This window comes from Perognathus longimembris, chromosome 28, assembly GCF_023159225.1.
Source record: "Perognathus longimembris pacificus isolate PPM17 chromosome 28, ASM2315922v1, whole genome shotgun sequence".
Taxonomy (NCBI): domain Eukaryota; kingdom Metazoa; phylum Chordata; class Mammalia; order Rodentia; family Heteromyidae; genus Perognathus; species Perognathus longimembris.
This window is the reverse complement of record NC_063188.1, coordinates 52306003-52325867: the sequence shown is the minus strand read 5'-3', so window position 1 is coordinate 52325867 and position 19865 is coordinate 52306003. Positions and strand designations below refer to the sequence as shown.

Here is a 19865-nt window from a genome sequence, read left to right as displayed (position 1 = left end):
ACTTGAAATACATAGGCCATCCTTTTGGACTTTTAAGGCAGAAGCCACCCCATGGGGAGGAAGAACAGACCATGGAAGATACCATGGATTCTGTGGAATTCACAGAGCAGAACATCCATGTTAGTTGCACACAGCATTCACGTTAGTTGCCAGTGTACTTACACCTAGAATTGTGGTATCTCATTTAAGCTACTATTACTTTGAGTCTTGCGGTAACTCATAGCTAAGCTAATTCTAATCAAATACAAAACATCACACCTAGATGTCAAAGGAATAATTGAAACAAATGGGAAGCTCTTGTGTCAAGCTATTGGAAAACCATAGGAAAAGGTGAGGGAGGAACTTGAGTCCTTAAATTTTATATATATATGTCAACACTGATTAAAAAATAAAAACAGCAATGACAACAAAAACATGTACAGGAAGTGGCGCTGTAGCTAAAGTGGTAAAGTGCTAGCCTAGGCCCAGGGTTCAAGCCCCACGACCAACAAAAAAGACAAAAAATATGTACATTATATGATACATTTCCCTTACTTGGCTTTTGTTTAGGCTCCCCATAGCATATGATCCTGCTCCAATTCCTTCTCTTTTATATTCTTGTGTCATACCTCTTACTAGAATTTAAGCTCCTTAGAAATAGGAAGCATCTAATGCTGTTCTCTCTCCTTGTTAGTATACACTAGCACATAGGAGCATACTCAGTAAACACAAGATTGAAATTGATTACCTATCTGGTTCTTAATAGGAAAAACCAAGGCTCTGAGGAGAACAGTGTTTATTTTTAGAAGAGTATTTATTTTGAGAAATCTGTGTTCTGCAACTTTTCTCTATATTGCTTTTACTTCATATAATTATGAGAAATACATGATTTAATTTAGCAGAGTTTTATGCTTTGTCATTTGTTCTGTAATACGATTTCCTTCGTGATATTCTGCGATGATTCTCCAGTGTATGGTGAAGCCAGTTACTTTTTCACAAAAGCCAATTGTTTGCTTGCGTTCCCTGCTCTGTGTTGAATGAGACATCAGTGATTGGTGGAGGAGCTTTCAAAATTACTAGTATTACCATTAAAATTACTATTGGTGATACTGAGGATATAACTCAAGACCTCACACTTGGTAGACAGGCACTACTCAACTTGAGTACCCCCCCCCCCATTTTCCCTTATTGCTCTGGTTATTTTTGAGTTAGAGTCTAGCTTTATGGTTGGGCTGGCCTGGATTGTGAATCTCCTACTTGTGTTTCCTCCATAACTAAAACAATAGGCATGGGTCAGTGCAGTTAGCCATTAGTTATTATGGAGTGCTGCAACTCTTATGACTTGGCTGTCCTTGAATACAGAGCCACATTGAGCATTTAGTGAGAACCTTTAAACCATGGGAAATAGCAAATGTTCAAACCAGCACTTTTTTCAAAACTTAAAAAGCTAATTGTTAAATACTTAGCAGCATTATCTCTATTTAAACTTGTTAAATACTTAACATTATCTCTATTTAAACTTTATATTAAAAGTTCCCAAGGAAGACAGCGGAGGAGAAGCAGAGCCCTTGCAGAGCTCCCTCTGATATTGTAGTTTTCTCACCCCATAGAAACTGTTACTCCTAGAAAGACAGCCAAAGTAAGTTCTAACAGTACAGGGATTCTGAACAGGAAGGAAAAATCGACTTTGCTGGTCTGAAAACACAGATTTGAGCTCTGGGCGGCGTCCCGCTGCCGCTCCAGCGCCGGCTCCGGCACAGTGCCGGGTACACCCCCCCCCCCCCCCCCGCACTCCGCACAGCTAAAGCGTTAAATACTCCAGACGGCAGCTGAACACGGAGGACCTGACATCGCAGAGACAGCGCGAGTACCCCACAAAAGATATCCTCACTTGTGCCCACAGTCCAGCTTCTGGAAGGCATCCCTGTCCCCACCGCCAGAGCAAAGCGCCATCTTTGCCACTGGCATAGGGTCAGACCAGACTGGAACTGAAGCGGGCCTGGGGAAAGCGAGGTCAAAAAAGCCATCTTTGAAAAGGGCAGGAGGGGTGGAATCAGTGAGAACCAGCCCCGCCCAGAAGAACGCCCCCTGTCCTGGCGGGAGGCGAGTCCCGGGCTTAGCCAGAGGTGCCCCGCCCTGCCCGCCGGAATTTCTAAACTTAAAGCAAAAGCGGCGAGCAGCTCCCAGGGGCACGGAAACACCAGACGGAGGAACAAACAGTTCCTGGGACAGCTAAATGGTCCCATCACAGAGGAAGCCCAATTTCCAACCCAAAACGGAGCTGCATTCCATACCCACCTATGCCAAGGAGGCCGCCTCCCTCAGGCAAGCAACTCTCAGCGTAGCAAAACAGGCCAGAGGCGCCCCACCCTGCTGAGTTCACAGCCTAGTCAAGACCAGGCATCAAAGGCAGCGGCCCCACAGCAGACAGAGGAGCCACAGTTCCTGAGACTGCTCACCTCCCCATCTACAGAGGACGCCCAAGGCCTGCCTGCAAGCTGTGCGAACCTCAGAGACCCACGATTGCACCAACAGGGGAGAAGGTCAGAACAGAACCACCCCTTGCCAACTGAAATCAAGTCAAACCAGCCAATCAGGAAAATAGACTGCAGTCCATTGCAGGGAAACCAGAGACTGGGGAGAAACCACCCAAACAAGGAGGACCCTTTTTTTTTTTTTTCTCTCTTTTTCTTTTCAAACATTTTTTTAAAACTTTTTTTTAATTTTCTTTTTAATTTTTTCACATCTGAAACATCATTGGTTGTTTTTTTGTTTGTTTGTTTCTTTGTTTTTTGTTTGTTTGTTTTCCATTTTTACCGGTTTGTTTTATCTAGTTTTTTTGTGTTTGTTTAATTGTTTGTGTTGTTCCTTTTCTGTTATTTTCCTTTTTATTTACGTATGCTTCCTTTTAAAATAATTTTTCTCTGTTTTGTGTATCTGTCTTCCAGTATTTTTACTTTATTTCATTCGTTGCATCCTCTTCCTTTAAAAATTACTTTCCTATATATAACACCTCCACCCTTCTCTGCTAACTCTCCAGTGTCTGTCATTTTAACATTGTTCTTTCTTCTGATTCTACTCTTCTCCACATTTCCACATCACTGAAACTAAACCAAAATCACCACCCCCCCCCCAATACATTTTACTCTATTCTCTTTACTACCTCCAACTTACCCTCCTGAATTACTGCCTGGACCTCCAGGTTCCATTGACTCCTGGTTATTGGATAGAGGGTATCCCAGCTTAATACGAGTTAATCAAAGGGGTTCAAGAGAAAGCCAGTCCTAAAAGAACTTAATATAAAAACAAGAAATGCATATAGGGTTGTAACAGTAAATAAGTAACTACTGAATACAGGGCCCAGGATCGGTTGTTATATTGAAATTGTATTCTTTAGGAACACCAAATCTATCTTTATAGACAGGCATACAAGTTATCTGTATATAATTGTGAAATTGTAAGATTTACACAACAGTGCTTGCTAAGGGCTGCTATGGGTCTTAAACGGTGCTCACAGGGGCTGGTAGACTGGCATTCCCAATTCAAATGGGCAGAAGAAACACAAGAAAGATGGCAAACAATGAAGTCTTATCCCCCACTCAAAACAAGCAGGAAGCAGAGCAGTCAATCAAAAACATAGAAGAAAACCCCCAAAATGCTCTACAAAGTCTACTGATAAACATGATAAATGAAAATTTTGAAACTCTTCAGTCAATTATGTTAGAGCGTGAGGAGGCAAAGCAAAAATTAATGGAGAATTTCATGGCATCCACAAATAGAAAGATAAATGAGCTTCAAGAGTCAAATGAAAAGATAGCTACCCAGGTTAAAGATATGAGAGACAACACTCAAAACCAAAGTAATGAAGTTAATGAAGTAAAGAAGTCCATACAAGACCTAAGAAATGACATGGAAATCATCAGGAAAGACCAGTCAGAAGCAAAAGAGATTCGAAATCAAGTAGCTAGCCTACAGTCCCGACTAACTGAAGCAGAGGATCGAATCTCAGGAGCTGAAGATTCCTTAGATGCTATAGAGAAAGATCAAAAATCAATACAAATCCAGTCCAAGCAACAAAACAGATCGCTACAGGAGATTCAAGACACGATCAGGAAGCCCAATTTAAGGATAATAGGTATTGAGGAAAACTTGGAGAAAGAGGTTAATGGGATAGGCAACCTATTTAACAGAATATTAGCTGAGAACTTCCCAAACATCCAGAAGGAAAGCCTATACACATACAAGAAGCAGTGAGAACCCCAAATCGACCAGACCAGAATAGGACTTCCCACCGACACATTGGGATCAAAACAGCTTCAGCAGAGTGCAAGGAAAAAATACTCAAAGCTGTTAGGGCAAAGAAAACAATCACATATAAAGGAAAAGCAATCAGAATTACCCCAGACTTCTCAGCAGAGACCATGAAAGCAAGGAGAGCCTGGAATGAAGTATACCAAACTCTAAATAAAAATAACTACCAACCAAGAATTCTGTACCCAGCCAAACTCTCCTTCATAGCCGAAGGTCAAATAAAAGTCTTCCACAATAAGGAAAAACTGAAACAATATATCTCCACCAAACCAGCTTTACACAAAATCCTTAAAGATGTACTATACAGGGAAAATAATCAAGATCCCAATACAGACAGACAAATGAACCCTAATTAGTAAACACTAGATCAAGAAATGGGAAGACACAGCTTTAAACAAGATAGTGATAATGAAAGGAACAAACGATCACCTCTCAATCCTAACTGTCAACATTAATGGACTTAATTCTCCAATCAAATGACATAGGCTCATAAGTTGGATCAAAAATCAAGATCCATCTTTCTGCTGCCTCCAAGAGACACATCTATACAGCAAAAGTAAACATCTTCTAAAAGTGAAAGGCTGGAAACAAATCTATCAAGCAAATGGCCCCCATAAGCAGGCTGGAGTTGCAATCCTAGTATCAGACAAAATTGACTTCAAATTAAAAAAGGTAAAAAGAGACAAAGAAGGTTACTACATACTAGTAAAAGGATCTCTCCAATAGGAAGAAATAACCATACTAAATATCTACACACCAAATGCAGGAGCACCCAACTTCATCAAACAAACACTACTGGCTCTAAAAACACTCATAGACCCAAACACAATGATAGTGGGGGACTTTAACACTCCACTATCACCTCTGGACAGATCAACACGCCAAAAACTGAACAAAGAAACCACAGAACTAAACAATTGCATAGACGAACTAGACTTAATCGACATCTACAGAATATTCCACCCAGGAAGGACAGAATACACATTCTTTTCGGCAGCACATGGAACATTCTCCAAAATAGAACACATCTGAGGGCACAAAGAAAATCTGTACAAATTCAGAAGTATCAGAATCATTCCCTGCATTCTCTCAGACCATAATGGAATAAAATTAGAGCTCAACTCATTCAGCCACCACAGAAAACCCCACAATTCATGGAGACTAAAGAACACACTGCTGAACCATCAGTGGATCATTGAAGAAATTAAAATGGAAATTCAAATGTTTATGGACTTCAACCAAGTTGAGGACACAAAGTACCAGCTCCTTTGGCACACAGCAAAGGCAGTACTCAGAGGAAAATTTATATCTCTGAGTACATACATCAACAAACTGGAGAAACAGCAACTCATTAATTTAAGGAAGCACCTTAATTTTCTGGAGAGAGAACATCAAGCCAAACCCCAAGTCAATAGACAGAAGCAAATAATTAAAATCAAATCAGAATTAAATCAATTAGAGACGAAAAAAACCATCGAAAGAATCAACAAAACAAAGAGTTGGTTCTTTGAAAAAATCAACAAGATAGACAGACCCCTGGCAAACCTGACCAAAAAACGAAGGCAGCACACTCAAATAAACAAGATAAGAGATGAAACAGGTAGCATCACCACAGAAATAACCGAAATTCAGAAAATAATAAGGGACTATTTTGCAAACCTTTATGCCAACAAATTCAAGAACTTGGAAGAAATGGATGATTTCCCAGAAAAAATTCATATCCCCAAACTCAACCATGAAGATTTAAACCTCCTAAACAGACCCATATCCAGTATTGAAATAGAAACGGCAATAAATGATCTCCCATCCAAGAAAAGCCCAGGTCCAGACGGATTCACTGCAGAATTCTACAAGGCCTTCAAAACAGAACTCACTCCAATATTTCTCAAACTCTTCAATGAAATTGAAAGAGAACGTTCACTACCAGATTCATTTTATGAAGCCAGTATAACCCTCATCCCAAAACCAGGCAGAGACTCATCACGGAAAGAGGACTACAGACCAATCTCCCTGATGAACATAGATGCAAAAATTCTCAACAAAATTCTGGCCAATCGACTTCAACAGGTCATCAAAAAAATCATACACCACGATCAAACTGGATTCATCCCAGGGATGCAAAGCTGGTTTAATATACGCAAGTCAATTAATGTAATCCACCACATCAACCGGAGCAAGGTAAAGAACCACATGGTTTTATCGCTGGATGCGGAAAAAGCGTTCGATAAAATCCAGCACCCATTTATGCTAAAAGCCCTGGAAAAACTGGGATTCCAGGGAACATTCCTGAATATAATCAAGGCAGTTTATGACAAACCAACAGCAAGCATAACTCTAAATGGTGAAAAACTAAAGCCATTCCCTTTAAAATCAGGAAGAAGGCAGGGATGTCCACTCTCTCCCCTGCTCTTCAACATAGTACTAGAATTCCTAGCCAGAGCAATTAGGCAAGAAGAGAATATAAAGGGGATCCAAATAGGAAAAGATGAAGTTAAACTTTCTCTCTTCGCAGATGACATGATCCTATACCTAAAGAATCCCATAGGCTCTACCCCCAAGCTACTAGAGCTGATCCAAAACTTTGGCAAAGTTGCAGGATATAAAATAAACCTTCAAAAATCAATGGCCTTTCTCTATGCTAACAACCCGAAGACCGAGGCTGAAATCAGGAAAGCAACTCCTTTTGCAATATCCCCCCAAAACATAAAATGCCTAGGAATAACCTTAACCAAAGAAGTGAAAGACCTCTTTGAAGAGAACTTTAAAAGCTTGAAAAATGAAATTAAGTCAGAACTAAGAAAATGGAAAAACCTCCCATGCTCCTGGATTGGGAGGATTAATATAATCAAAATGGCAATATTGCCAAAGGCTATCTACAAATTCAATGCAATACCCATTAATATCCCAACACCATTTTTTGATGAAATAGAGGAAGCAATCCAGTAATTCATATGGAACAATAAAAGACCTAGAATAGCAAAAACACTCCTAAGCAGAAAGAACAGTGCTGGAGGAATTACAATACCCAACTTCAAGCTGTATTATAAAGCTATAGTAATAAAAACAGCTTGGTATTGGCACCGGAACAGGCCTGAAGACCAATGGAACAGAATTGAAGACCCAGAATTGAACCCACAGAACTACGCCTACTTAATCTTTGATAAAGGAGCTAAAACAATAGTATGGAAGAAAGATAGCCTCTTTAACAAGTGGTGCTGGCAAAACTGGCTCAACACATGCAACAAACTAAAACTAGATCCTTATATATCACCCTGCACCAAAATCAATTCCAAATGGATTAAAGACCTTGAAATCAAAACAGGCACCCTGAAAACACTAAAGGAAGGATTAGGAGAAACACTTGGGCTCCTTGGCACAGGACAGAACTTCCTTAACAAAGACCCTGAAAGGCTACAAATCAAAGAAAGGTTGGACAAATGTGACTGCATCAAACTGCAGAGCTTCTGCACGGCAAAGGACATAGCTCTCATGATAAACAGAAAGCCCACAGACTGGGAGAAGATCTTTACCGGCCATTCAACGGACAAAGGCCTCATCTCTAAAATATATGCAGAACTAAAAAAATTACCTTCCTCCAAAACAAAACCGCAAAGAACCAATAGCCCCTTCATCAAGTGGGCTAAAGACTTACAAAGAAACTTCTCTGATGAGGAAATGAGAATGGCCAATAGGCATATGAATAAATGCTCTACATCACTGGCCATAAAGGAAATGCAAATCAAAACAACATTGAGATTCCATCTCACTCCAGCAAGAATGTCATATATCAAGAAAACTAACAATAACAATTGTTGGAGGGGATGTGGCCAAAAGGGAACCCTACTTCATTGTTGGTGGGAATGTAAACTGGTTCAGCCACTCTGGCAAGCAGTATGGAGATGCCTCAGAAGGCTCAATATAGAACTCCCCTATGACCCAGCAGCCCCACTGTTGGGTATCTATCCAAAAGCCCACAAACAAAATCACAGTAATGCTACCAGCACAACAATGTTCATCGCAGCACAATTTGTCATAGAGAGAATCTGGAACCAACCCAGATGCCCCTCCATAGATGAATGGATCAGGAAAATGTGGTACATATACACAATGGAATTTTATGCCTCTATCAGAAAGAATGACATTGTTCCATTTGTAAGGAAATGGAAGGACTTGGAAAAACTTATACTAAGTGAAGTGAGCCAGACCCAATGAAACATGGACTCTCTGGTCTCCCTTATTGGGAATAATTAGTACAGGTTTAGGCAAGCCATAGCAGAGCATCACAAGGCCCAATAGCTATACCCTTATGAACACATAAGATGATGCTAAGTGAAATGAACTCCATGTTATGGAAACAATTGTTCTATCACAGTTGTAACTACTTTCAACGTCCTATGTGTATGTGTAGTTTCTATTATTGATGATGTTCTTGTATCACCTTCCTATGGTTGTACCTACACTATCTCTGTAATCTTATCTGAGTATATTGGAAACCGTGTTTACTGGTATTGGAAGTAGGAAATTCAAAGGGAATACCAATTTTGAGAGACACAGGGTAAAAAAGGAGAAATAACTACAAAAGCAATACTTGCAAAACTGTTTGGTCTAAGTTAACTGAACACCTCGGGGGTGGGAAGGGAAAGGGGGGGAGGGAGGGGGGCATGAGGGACAAGGTAACAAACAGTACAAGAAATGTATCCAATGCCTAACGTATGAAACTGTAACCTCTCTGTACATCAGTTTGATAATAAAAATTTGAACAAAAAATAAACTTTATATTAACATCTTTCAGAATGGAATATAAACTACTGTCCCTACAATTGGTCTGGGCTACTTTTCAATCTATCATTCATTACATGAATATGTGAGATGTATTTCAGATCATTTCATACAAGTTTTAAACAGCATTACTAAGATATATTAAACACGTCGTAGATTTCATGCATTTAATGTGTGCAATTAAAATGTCTGCGACATATTCACAGAGATGCGCATCAATAAAGACTAATTCCAGAACACATACATTGTGCTGAAAAGAAGCCCCCAAACCATTAGCTGCCACTCTGATTCCTCCCAGCTCTAGGCAACCACTTATCTACTTTCTGTCTATACAGTGTGCCTATTCTGCATGTTTCACATGATTTCAGTCTACAATATCTGATCTTTTGTGATTAGGTTCTCTCCCTTTGTATAATGTTTTCAAGGAATATCCATTTTGGAGGATACATAAATATTCAGTTCTTTTATGAGGGTTTATAATATGCTATTATATACATTTACTATATTTTGTCTGTTCACTTGATGGATATTTGGGTTGTTTCCACATTTGGTAACAGCATGAAAATTATTGAAAATGACTTACCCGGACTATTTCACAGTCAACATTTAATTCAGTTGCAACAGCCTCAATCTTTTCTCTGCAAACAGAGCCCAGGCTGGTCATGCCATTGTCCCAGTACTTCTTAAGGGTGGCTAAATCTCGGTCACTGAACTGAGTGCGGTCCTGAAGCTGAAAATTACATTTTTGAAAATTAGAATAATCAAAGGGAGCAATGTTATAGAGAGGATAATAAGGGTGAGATGTACCAGGTTACGAACACCGCATAATAGCTGACAAACGCATCACATAGTTCTCACTCTGTACTCTCATCATGAATGTGTGTTTTCAATTTTTTCTATAACACAATAGTTTATTAGGGTAAAATGATTCATTTTTAAGGCTGGAAACACTATAAAACATTAATTTTAAATTGTTTTAATTATTCAAATAATATTTGTTCATTGTAAAAATATAGATAAATGAATGAATTTAAATCATCTTGAAATTGGAAGAAACACTTGTAAGTACATACAATTATGTGTAATTATGTCAATAATTTGCAGATGGATGTTAGTGTATCACATATATAATATCAAAGAGAAGATAACATCTGTGACATATTTTGGTGCTAGTGTAGATTGGGCATATAACCTTAAACATTAGTTTCCTATTAATATTAGAATTAGTTAAATATAAATAAGTATAATTAAGAGGGTAATGTAGTAATAAAATACAGTTATATTCATGGCTTCATAAAGTTTAATAATAATCCTAATCCTTTTGCTTTTAGGTTTTAAAGAAATACAATAATCCATAATCGTACTACATTGCTTAACTCAATGAGTCTTGGAGGCATCCCTAGAAAATGAATTAGAAACATAATAGAATAATGATCTTCATTTTGCTGATAAGGAATCAGGAAAAGAAAGGGTCAAAGGACTCATTTGATAGATCACTGAGTACAAGTCAGAGTGAGAAATATCTCTGGCTTTTTAATAGATGTTTTATCCTTATGATATGTCCAATTATCTCAAGGGTGTGGGAAAAAATCTAAAAAATGGACTTTAAATAAAAATATATATGCTGTATAGCCTTGTGTGGAGAGGAGATGAAAGGAGAGAGAGACAGAGACAGAGAGACAGAGACAGAGAAAGACAGAGAGAGACACAGAGATACAGAGAGACAGAGAGAGGGTGTATGCGTGTTTGTTGTGATGAGAGAGAAGAAACAGAGGAAGTAGGAAGTAGGGGGAAAAATAAAGGAGAGGGATAAAATAAGACTGTGTGTGTACACGTGCGTGTGTGTGTGTGTGTATGGGAGTGAGAGTGTGTTAAAGACAAATGTTACAAGTCATGACATAAGGTCTGAGATTCTGTTGCTACCTGATGATCTGATCCCACACCAAACATAAACATATAATACATCCGAGACATAAACTTCTTTTAGTATTTCCTCACTAAACAAAATGGAACACCAGATTTGGGTAACACTGGAAAATATACATATAAAATATGAAATGTCAACAAAAAAGGGTTACAATATTTAAATCATGAAATACTAAAAAATGGCCACATTTTTAAAGCTACAGTTTTTTGTAAAGTGCTTTTACTTAGCCAATGGAGGGAAAAGTAATATATGAATTTTGAGTTTATGACAAAGATATGTGTGTGTATACTAGTAAATTTGATTATCAGGTCAATCTGTTCCTCTTTGCTTAAAAGTAACATTTATTATAAGCACTAATAATATATTACAAGTTTCCAATAAGAGAATCAAAAATCAAGAGGAATAACCCTTGAGTTTATTTACAATTGAGAAATCATATTAGATGTTCAGTCCACACTGATTGTACAATTGTTGTGGAGCTAAACTTCTCCAAACCAAGAGCAAAAAATAATGATATAAGGTTTGTACTTGTCATGTGAAAGTGGACCAACGTGTATAAAGAGTGACAAATAAAGCTAATGACTCCCCAAAAATAATGATATAAGAATCTAGATAGATTCAAATAATTCATCATAAAACTAGCATAAATATTCCCATAATTTTCCACTGAACCAAACTCTCCAGTGGAAGTTGACCTACATTACTGTCAGAATGGAAGGAATAATGAACACAACACTGAACTCACTCAGCCAATTAATTTGTAATTCATTTAGAGGACATCCAACGCTGATTCATCCTTTAAATTGAACTAAATAAAACCTGATTTGATTTGCTGGAAATGTGCTGGGGTCTTAGCATTAGCGATGCTAAAGACGACCTATTATGACAATGCCTATTAACTAGAAGCTTATGGGAGAAGAGCAGTTATTTTTAAAGCTCCTAAGAGCATGTTTTTAATAAGAAAATAAATAAGGTAATAAAAATCAATTAGCATTAAAACTGTGAATATCCATTTAGAAAGAAAGTGCATATTTAAAAGAGAAGGTGAATTCTCCCCTAAGGAAGCCTGAAGTGAAGTCACTTTGGTCTTTCAGTGTGGCTCTTAAGCCATCTTTTCTAAAGCCTAAACCTTGGCTCCTGGTAAAGTTGGCTCAAGAAACCAGATAACTGTGTTGACTTCACTCGGCTTCTGTGGTAACTGAATAGAAAGAAATCTGACTTTTTTCATCAGCTACAAGGACATTTCATTCTTCACTTTGCTGCTAAAATTACATGAGGTGATTAAACTCTTGAGTTAGGAGTACCAAGTTACCAAAACCCAATCTGGTAGTACACACTCATAATCCCAACATTCAGAAGGCGGGGTTGAGAAGATTGTGAGTTTGAGATTAGTTTGGGCTACCTGAAGAAAACAAAACAAAACAAAAACCAACAATGAAATTAAACTATACATTTGTATGTAAATGAAACTCATTTGAAATGAAACAGTTAAAATTTTCTCACTAAACTAATGCATCCATCACCCTCTTCTCTGTTATCCTTGTGAATTCACTTCCTTGCCTTATGCAAATTGCCAGCTTAAAAGCTAGTCCATTTTATGGAGATATCAAACATGTGTTATGAAAGTTTATTTCCACTAGATTATGATCTCCTTAAATACAAGTGATCATGTCTTTTTGTTTTAATTTATTCTCTATGATTGAGCTGTACCTCCATTCTTTGAAAGAAAACCGTAAAACAATCAAAAAGTCCTAGAATGAAAAGGGAATAGAATGACCTACAGTGTCTTTTCCTCACTTGCAAATCCACAATTCTGACACGAAAGACAACCTTAACCATAATTTCTTCAGCAATATTTCAGGATAGAAATGTACATATATAGCTAGGTGTTGGTGGCTCATGTTTGTAATCCTACTGAATCAGGGGGCACAGACTTTCTTTTCTTTTCTTCATTTTCAAAGTGATGTACAGAGGGGTTACAGTTTCATACGTAAGGCAGTGAGTACATTTCTTATCCAACTTGCTACCTCTTCCCTCATTAAGGGCCTCAGATTTGAGGATCACAATTCAAAGTCAACCCGGGCAGGAAAGTTCACGAGACCATATCTCCAATTAACTACCAAAAAGCTAGAAGTGAAGGTATAGCTCAAGTCTAAGAACAGAAGCCTTATGTGAAAAACCCAATTGATTGCACGAGGCCCTGAGTTCAAGCACCAGAAAAAGCAAGGAAACAGTGGGACAAAGGGTGAACCAATTCAGCAGTGAAATCCACTAGACACTATGTTCAAAATGAACTATTCAACTTTGAGGGTGGGGTAGGAAAGTCAGAAGAGGAAAAACTGGGAGAGAATGAGGGAAGGGTGACACAGTTCAAAGGGAAATCTACTCATTACCTGACTCATAACTGTAATCCCCTCTGTACATTACCTTTACAATAAATTTTTAATGCATATGTATTTGAAAAAATTCTTAAATTTCATGCTACAAATTTAAACTTTGCTACTTCACAGTATACTATAATAATCTTTCTATATCAATATATATATATATACAAATATGCCTCAATACTTTGTTTGTGTTAAGAACATTCAACATATTAATGAACTTCTTAAAATTTTAAGTGTATAAATCAGTTCCATTAATAAGCAGACACAAAACTGTAGAGAAAATTCTCTAGAACATGCTCATCTCACATAACTTAAACACTATACTTACTGAACATCAACTATCCATGCACTTCTGCCAGTGACTGCCACTTTTGCAAGGTCTGCTTCTGTGAATGAGATTTTTATTTCTGAGGTAGGATGTCACTTTAGTCCAGGCTAGTCTTAAAGTCACAATCCACCTGCCCCAATTTCTTGAGTGCTAGTATTAGTCATGTGAGCCACTAAGCTTGGTGGCCTATTTTAAAAGGCAACTCTTATAAACTGGGTGCCAGTGCCTTATGCCTGTAATCCTGGCTACTAGGAAGACTAAGATCTGAGGATCATAGTTTGAAACCAACCCAGGCAGTAAAGTCTGTAAGACTCTTATCTCTAATAAACTACTCAAAGAGCTAGAAGTGGTGCTGTGGCTCAGTTGGTAGAGAGCTCTCCTTGAGCACCCAGGCCCAGAGTTCAAGTCCCAGGACTGGCAGAAAAAAAGGCACTCGTAGTAAAATCATGCAATATTTGTCATTCTGTGACTGGCATGATGTCTTAGTCTAGATTCTCTGTGTTTTCACACATGGCAGAATTTCCTTCATTTTCAAGGTTGACTAACATATTTGAATGCATGCATGTATTAAGTACATATATTACAAACATGCCCAGGAATTCAAATTTCCTCTATTCATTTATCCTTTGGTGAAACTTAAGTTGTTTATATATTGAATATTGTGAATAATGTAGTAAATATGGGAGGGGAAGTTGGGCCTTTGACACTCTGCTTTCAAATCTTTTAGGCTGGATCATGAAGTAGTTCTATATTTTATTTTATTTTTTGTATATTGCACACTTTTTAGCTACTATGTTGTATTCCATTATATGAATCCTCCTCAATAAGAAGTTACCTATTGGGCTGGGAACATTGCTTAGTGGTAGAATGCTTGGCTAGCATGCATGAAGCCCTGAGTTTGATTCCTCAGCAACACATAAACAGAAAAAGCCAGAAGTGGTGCTATGACTCAAGTGGTAGAGTGTTAGCCTTGAGCAAAAAAAAGCCATTGACAGTGCTGAGGACCTGAGTCCAAGCCCCAGGACTGGCAAAAAAACAAACAAAAAAGCAAACAGAAACAAAAAAAAGGAAAAAGTTATCTTGATGATTATTTAAGTCGTTCTGAAGTTATTGGTATTCAAAACAATACAAAATCAGACATCTTTGTAAATATACTTCTATTATCTTTGCAGTAGTATGAGATGTAAAATTCCTACCAGTGTTTTGATTACCTCTTCCTCTTCCCACAAGAAAGGGAGGGATTCCCAACCTAGAGTCAAGAAAATGGCTAAAATCATATTTCTCAGCACTAGATAGTTGAGTAAACAGTGGTACCCTAGTCACTGTATGCCATGCAGGACGGCCTGAGTTTGTACCAAGTTGAACAAGCTAAGTCTGTGAGAGGAAGTAATCAAAAAAAGTGGAAAAACCCCACTTCCCATAGGTGTGGGGCAACCTCGTGTCTTAGTCCTGTAGCTATGGAATTAGGCCTATCAGGGTTGTGGTTGTGCTGGAAAAACTTCTTGTCATTGTTTCTAAACTATAGGCATAAAAATATTCACGTAGCATTTAGAGTGTATCAGATTTTATTTTAAAACATCTAGATAAAACTTAAAGTAGGTAGAATGAAAGCATATGTTACATGCAAAGAAGATTTTCCACTTTTTTGATGGTACCGGAGATTGAACTCAGGGCCTTGCTAAGCAAGTGTTCTACCACTTCATCATCTATTCCTCCACCCCTTCCACTTTGTTTTTCAAATAGGGTTGTTCACGTTTGTTTGTGCTGGCCTTAGACCATGATTCTCTTACCTCTGCCTAAAGAATCGCTGGGATTGCAGGCATGCATCACAACATTTGGCTTATTTTATTTTATCTACATTTGTAATATGAGAGAATTGCATTGTGATATTTCCATGTATGCACATAGTGCACTTCAAACAAATTCTCCTCCTCCACCATATTACCATTCCTCTCCATCTTCTCCCATTTTTCAAACATTTAGTGGTTTTCATTGTACTCTACTCATTATGGTGGACACATTCAACCAGTCCTGATCAAGACTGCAAGATTAACCTACTTGCCCATCCCTGGATTTTGCTATATAGAGAGGGTTCTGGAACCAAAAACATACACATACTAGATTAAGTAATCTGGAATGATGTACAAAATGCATGAAAGTCCCAGTTTTCTCCATCTTAATCAGTGTTAGGCTTTATTTGACTTTGTGATTTTTGTAAAGTTAGTGAAAATAATGTTTTATATTGTTGGATTATAATTCATTGTTTAAATAAATATATATGGATCACATGAATTAAATTTTCTGTGTAATGCTTACTTAATCACTGTTTTCTTTATTACAAAGTATTATGCTCTTCAAATGGGCAAACGGTGTAAAATGTGTTAGAGTGCTATCTTTATGTAAAGAATATTTTTAAAGCATGCTGAGTACACTTTTCTATTATTAGAAATGCATTGTGGAAATGATTTTTAGAAAATCTTAAGCTACATAAACATACGATTCCATTCAACTTATTTATTGACATAATCTATTTTCAGTGAACATGTTTACTTATGTAAAAGATATTGACTAATAGGCCCTCCAAAAGAATCCTCTTTCCTTTGTACAACTACTTAAAAATTAAAAAGAAACTCGAGTTAACAAAGAGTAAAAAAGTGTAAAAGATATTGAGTAATAAGCCCTCCAAAAGAATCCTCGTTCCATTGTACAACTACTTAAAAATTAAAAAGAAACTCGAGTTAACAAAGAGTAAAAAAGTGCAGGGGCTGGGGATATAGCCTAGTGGCAAGAGTGCCTGCCTCGGATACACGAGGCCCTAGGTTCGATTCCCCAGCACCACATATACAGAAAACGGCCAGAAGTGGCGCTGTGGCTCAAGTGGCAGAGTGCTAGCCTTGAGCGGGAAGAAGCCAGGGACAGTGCTCAGGCCCTGAGTCCAAGGCCCAGGACTGGCCAAAAAAAAAAAAAAAAGTGCAGCAGTGGAGCTCACTGGACACTAATTAAACTATAGAACTCAAGGGTGGAGACAGAAGGGAAAGACTGGGAAAGAATGAGTGAACAGAAGATACTGTATAACGTATGGAAGGAAATATAGTCATTATGTGGTTTATGTAATCATAATCCCTCCTATATCACCTTTGTAATGACAATAAAGTAAATTTTTTAATTTCAGAAGGCTCTATATTTATTGGGGAGAAAATGTAACTTGATAATAAAATACATACAAATATAAAAATGACCATTTTACCCACTTGTAGTTCAGTAGTGTTAAAATATAATTAAATTGTAATCTCTACAAGTTTTTTTTTTATTCCCATTAGTAAACTTATTTCCCTTGACTCCAACTCCTTGTAATTCTTTGGGCCTAACTACTCTACATAGATCACTGCACTGGAAACCTATGTATTTCCTTTGTGTAACTGGCTTGCCTATTTCAATTAGCATACAGCCTCAAAATTCTTCCAAGCACAGTATGAAACTGTAACCTCTCTGTACATCAGTTTGATAATAAAAATATAAAAAAAATTCTTCCAAGCAACAGTATGTGTCAGAATGTCTCTATTTATTTATTTAAGTGTTGTATTTGGGTTTTTCTGTCTTCAACCCATTGTGAATAATTTCTACTGTGGTCATAGATATAAAAATATGTTTTTGAGATTCTTCTTTCAATTATTTGTGGATATATTTCCAAAGATTGATTGCTAGATCAGATGGTAACATTATTTGTACTTGTGTGAGATACCAAAATATTGTTATTATATGATAGCTATAGTAGTCTATATTCCCAGTAACTACATATAAATTATTGTTTCTTCAAACTTTTAGCAACATTTGTTATTTTCTGTCTCCCTATATGTTTTATAACATACAGTAATTGGTGAGGTGATATCACAATTTAGTTTTTTTACATACATAAACTTCATTGAAAAATACTTGCATAATATGAAGTAAAATATGTACCAAAACCAAATCTGAGGCATGATCGAATTATGTAGGAAAATCAATGTTTTTATTTTTACTTTTTTCTATAATGTTACTGAATTTATTTTTTTTCAAATTTTTATTATCAAACTGATGTACAGAGAGGTTACAGTTTCATACGTTAGGCATTGGATACATTTCTTGTACTGTTTGTTACCTTGTCCCTCATACCCCCCACTCTCCTCCCCCTTTCCCTTCCCCCCTCTGAGGTGTCCAGTTCACTTGCACCAAACAGTTTTGCAAGTATTGCTTTTGTAGTTGTTTGTCTTTTTTTACCCTGTGTCTCTCAATTTTGGTATTCCCTTTCAATTTCCTACTTCTAATACCAGTATACACGGTTTCCAATATACTCAGATAAGATTACAGAGATAGTGTAGGTACAACCACAGGAAGGTGATACAAGAACATCATCAATATAGAAGCTACAGATACAGATGAGACGTTGAAAGTAGTTAAAACTGTGATATAACAATCATTTCCATAACATGGAGTTCATTTCACTTAGCATCATCTTATGTGTTCATAAGGGTATAGCTATTGGGCTCTTGTGATCCTCTGCTATGACTTGCCTAAACCTGTACTAATTATTCCCAATAAGGGAGACCATAGAGTCCATGTTTCTTTGGGTCTGGCTCACTTCGCTTAGTATAAGTTTTTCCAAGTCCTTCCATTTCCTTACAAATAGGACAATGTCATTCTTTCTGATAGAGGCATAAAATTCCATTGTGTATATGTACAACATTTTCCTCATCCATTCGTCTACTGAGGGGCATCTGGGTTGGTTCCAGATTCTCGCTATGACAAATTGTGCTGCGATGAACATTGTTGTGCTGGTGGCATTACTGTGATTTTGTTTGTGGTCTTTTGGATAGATACCCCAAAGTGGGGCTGCTGGGTCATAGGGGAGTTCTATATTTAGCCTTCTGAGGCATCTCCATACTGCTTGCCAGAGTGGCTGAACCAGTTTACATTCCCACCAACAATGAAGTAGGGTTCCCTTTTGGCCACATCCCCTCCAACAATTGTTATTGTTAGTTTTCTTGATATATGACATTCTTACTGGGGCGAGATGGAATCTCAATGTTGTTTTGATTTGCATTTCTTTTATGGCCAGTGATGTAGAGCACTTTTTCATATGTCTCTTGGCCATTCTCATTTCCTCATCAGAGAAGTCTCTTTGTAAGTCTTTAGCCCACTTGATGAGGGGGCTATTGGTTCTTTGCGGTTTTGTTTTGGAAGAAGGTAATTTTTTTTAGTTCTGCATATATTTTAGATATGAGGCCTTTGTCCGTTGAATGGCCGGTAAAGATCTTCTCCCAGTCTGTGGGCTTTCTGTTTATCTTGCGTGCTATGTCCTTTGCCGTGCAGAAGCTCTGCAGTTTGATGCAGTCCCATTTGTCCAACCTTTCTTTGATTTGTAGCCTTTCTGGGTCATTGTTAAGGAAGTTCCGTCCTGTGCCAAGGAGCCCAAGTGTTTCTCCTACTCCTCCCTTTAGTGTTTTCAGAGTGTCTGTTTTGATTTCGAGGTCTTTAATCCATTTGGAATTGATTTTGGTGCAGGGTGACATATAAGGATCTAGTTTTAGTTTGTTGCATGTGTTGAGCCAGTTTTTCCAGCACAATTTGTTAAAGAGGCTATCTTTCTTCCAAACTATTGTTTTAGCTCCTTTATCAAAGATTAAGTAGGCGTAGTTCTGTGGGTTCATTTCTGGGTCTTCAATTCTGTTCCATTGGTCTTCAGGCCTGTTCCGGTGCCAATATAATGTTACTGAATTTATATACTTAAACATACAAGTCTTTCTTGGTTTTACCCCTTGTTTTTTAAAATTTGCATTTCTCTGATGATTATTATTTTTAAGCAGTTTTTCCTTTGCTTATTGACTATTTTTATGTCTCCTTTGGAGCAATGCATATTCCGGCCTTTTGTCCATTATGTATTTGATTTTGTTGATAAATGGTACAAAATATATTTTATATTTACACTTTTGAATAAGAAAGTATGATTTATATTCTGATAATTTCTATTCCTTGGATTTCTGAAACATATACCTGTCATGGTTAACTGTCAATTTAACTGGATCATGGGCTGCCCAGATAGGTTAATGATTATTTTGAGTATGCCTGTTAAGGTGTTTCTGTATGAGATTAACATAGACCCCAGATTGCCCTTCTT

General features: G+C 37.5%; 1 protein-coding gene across 1 annotated transcript in view; it reads right to left on the bottom strand.

Annotated features, from left to right (window-relative positions):
* The window catches only part of Hdx (highly divergent homeobox), a 114352-nt gene that overhangs the window by 35545 nt on the left and 58942 nt on the right, over positions 1-19865 (bottom strand). The window contains exon 5 of the mRNA XM_048336245.1: positions 9653-9799. Coding sequence (XP_048192202.1) covers positions 9653-9799 — 147 coding nt within the window. The remainder of the gene's footprint in view (positions 1-9652; positions 9800-19865) is intronic.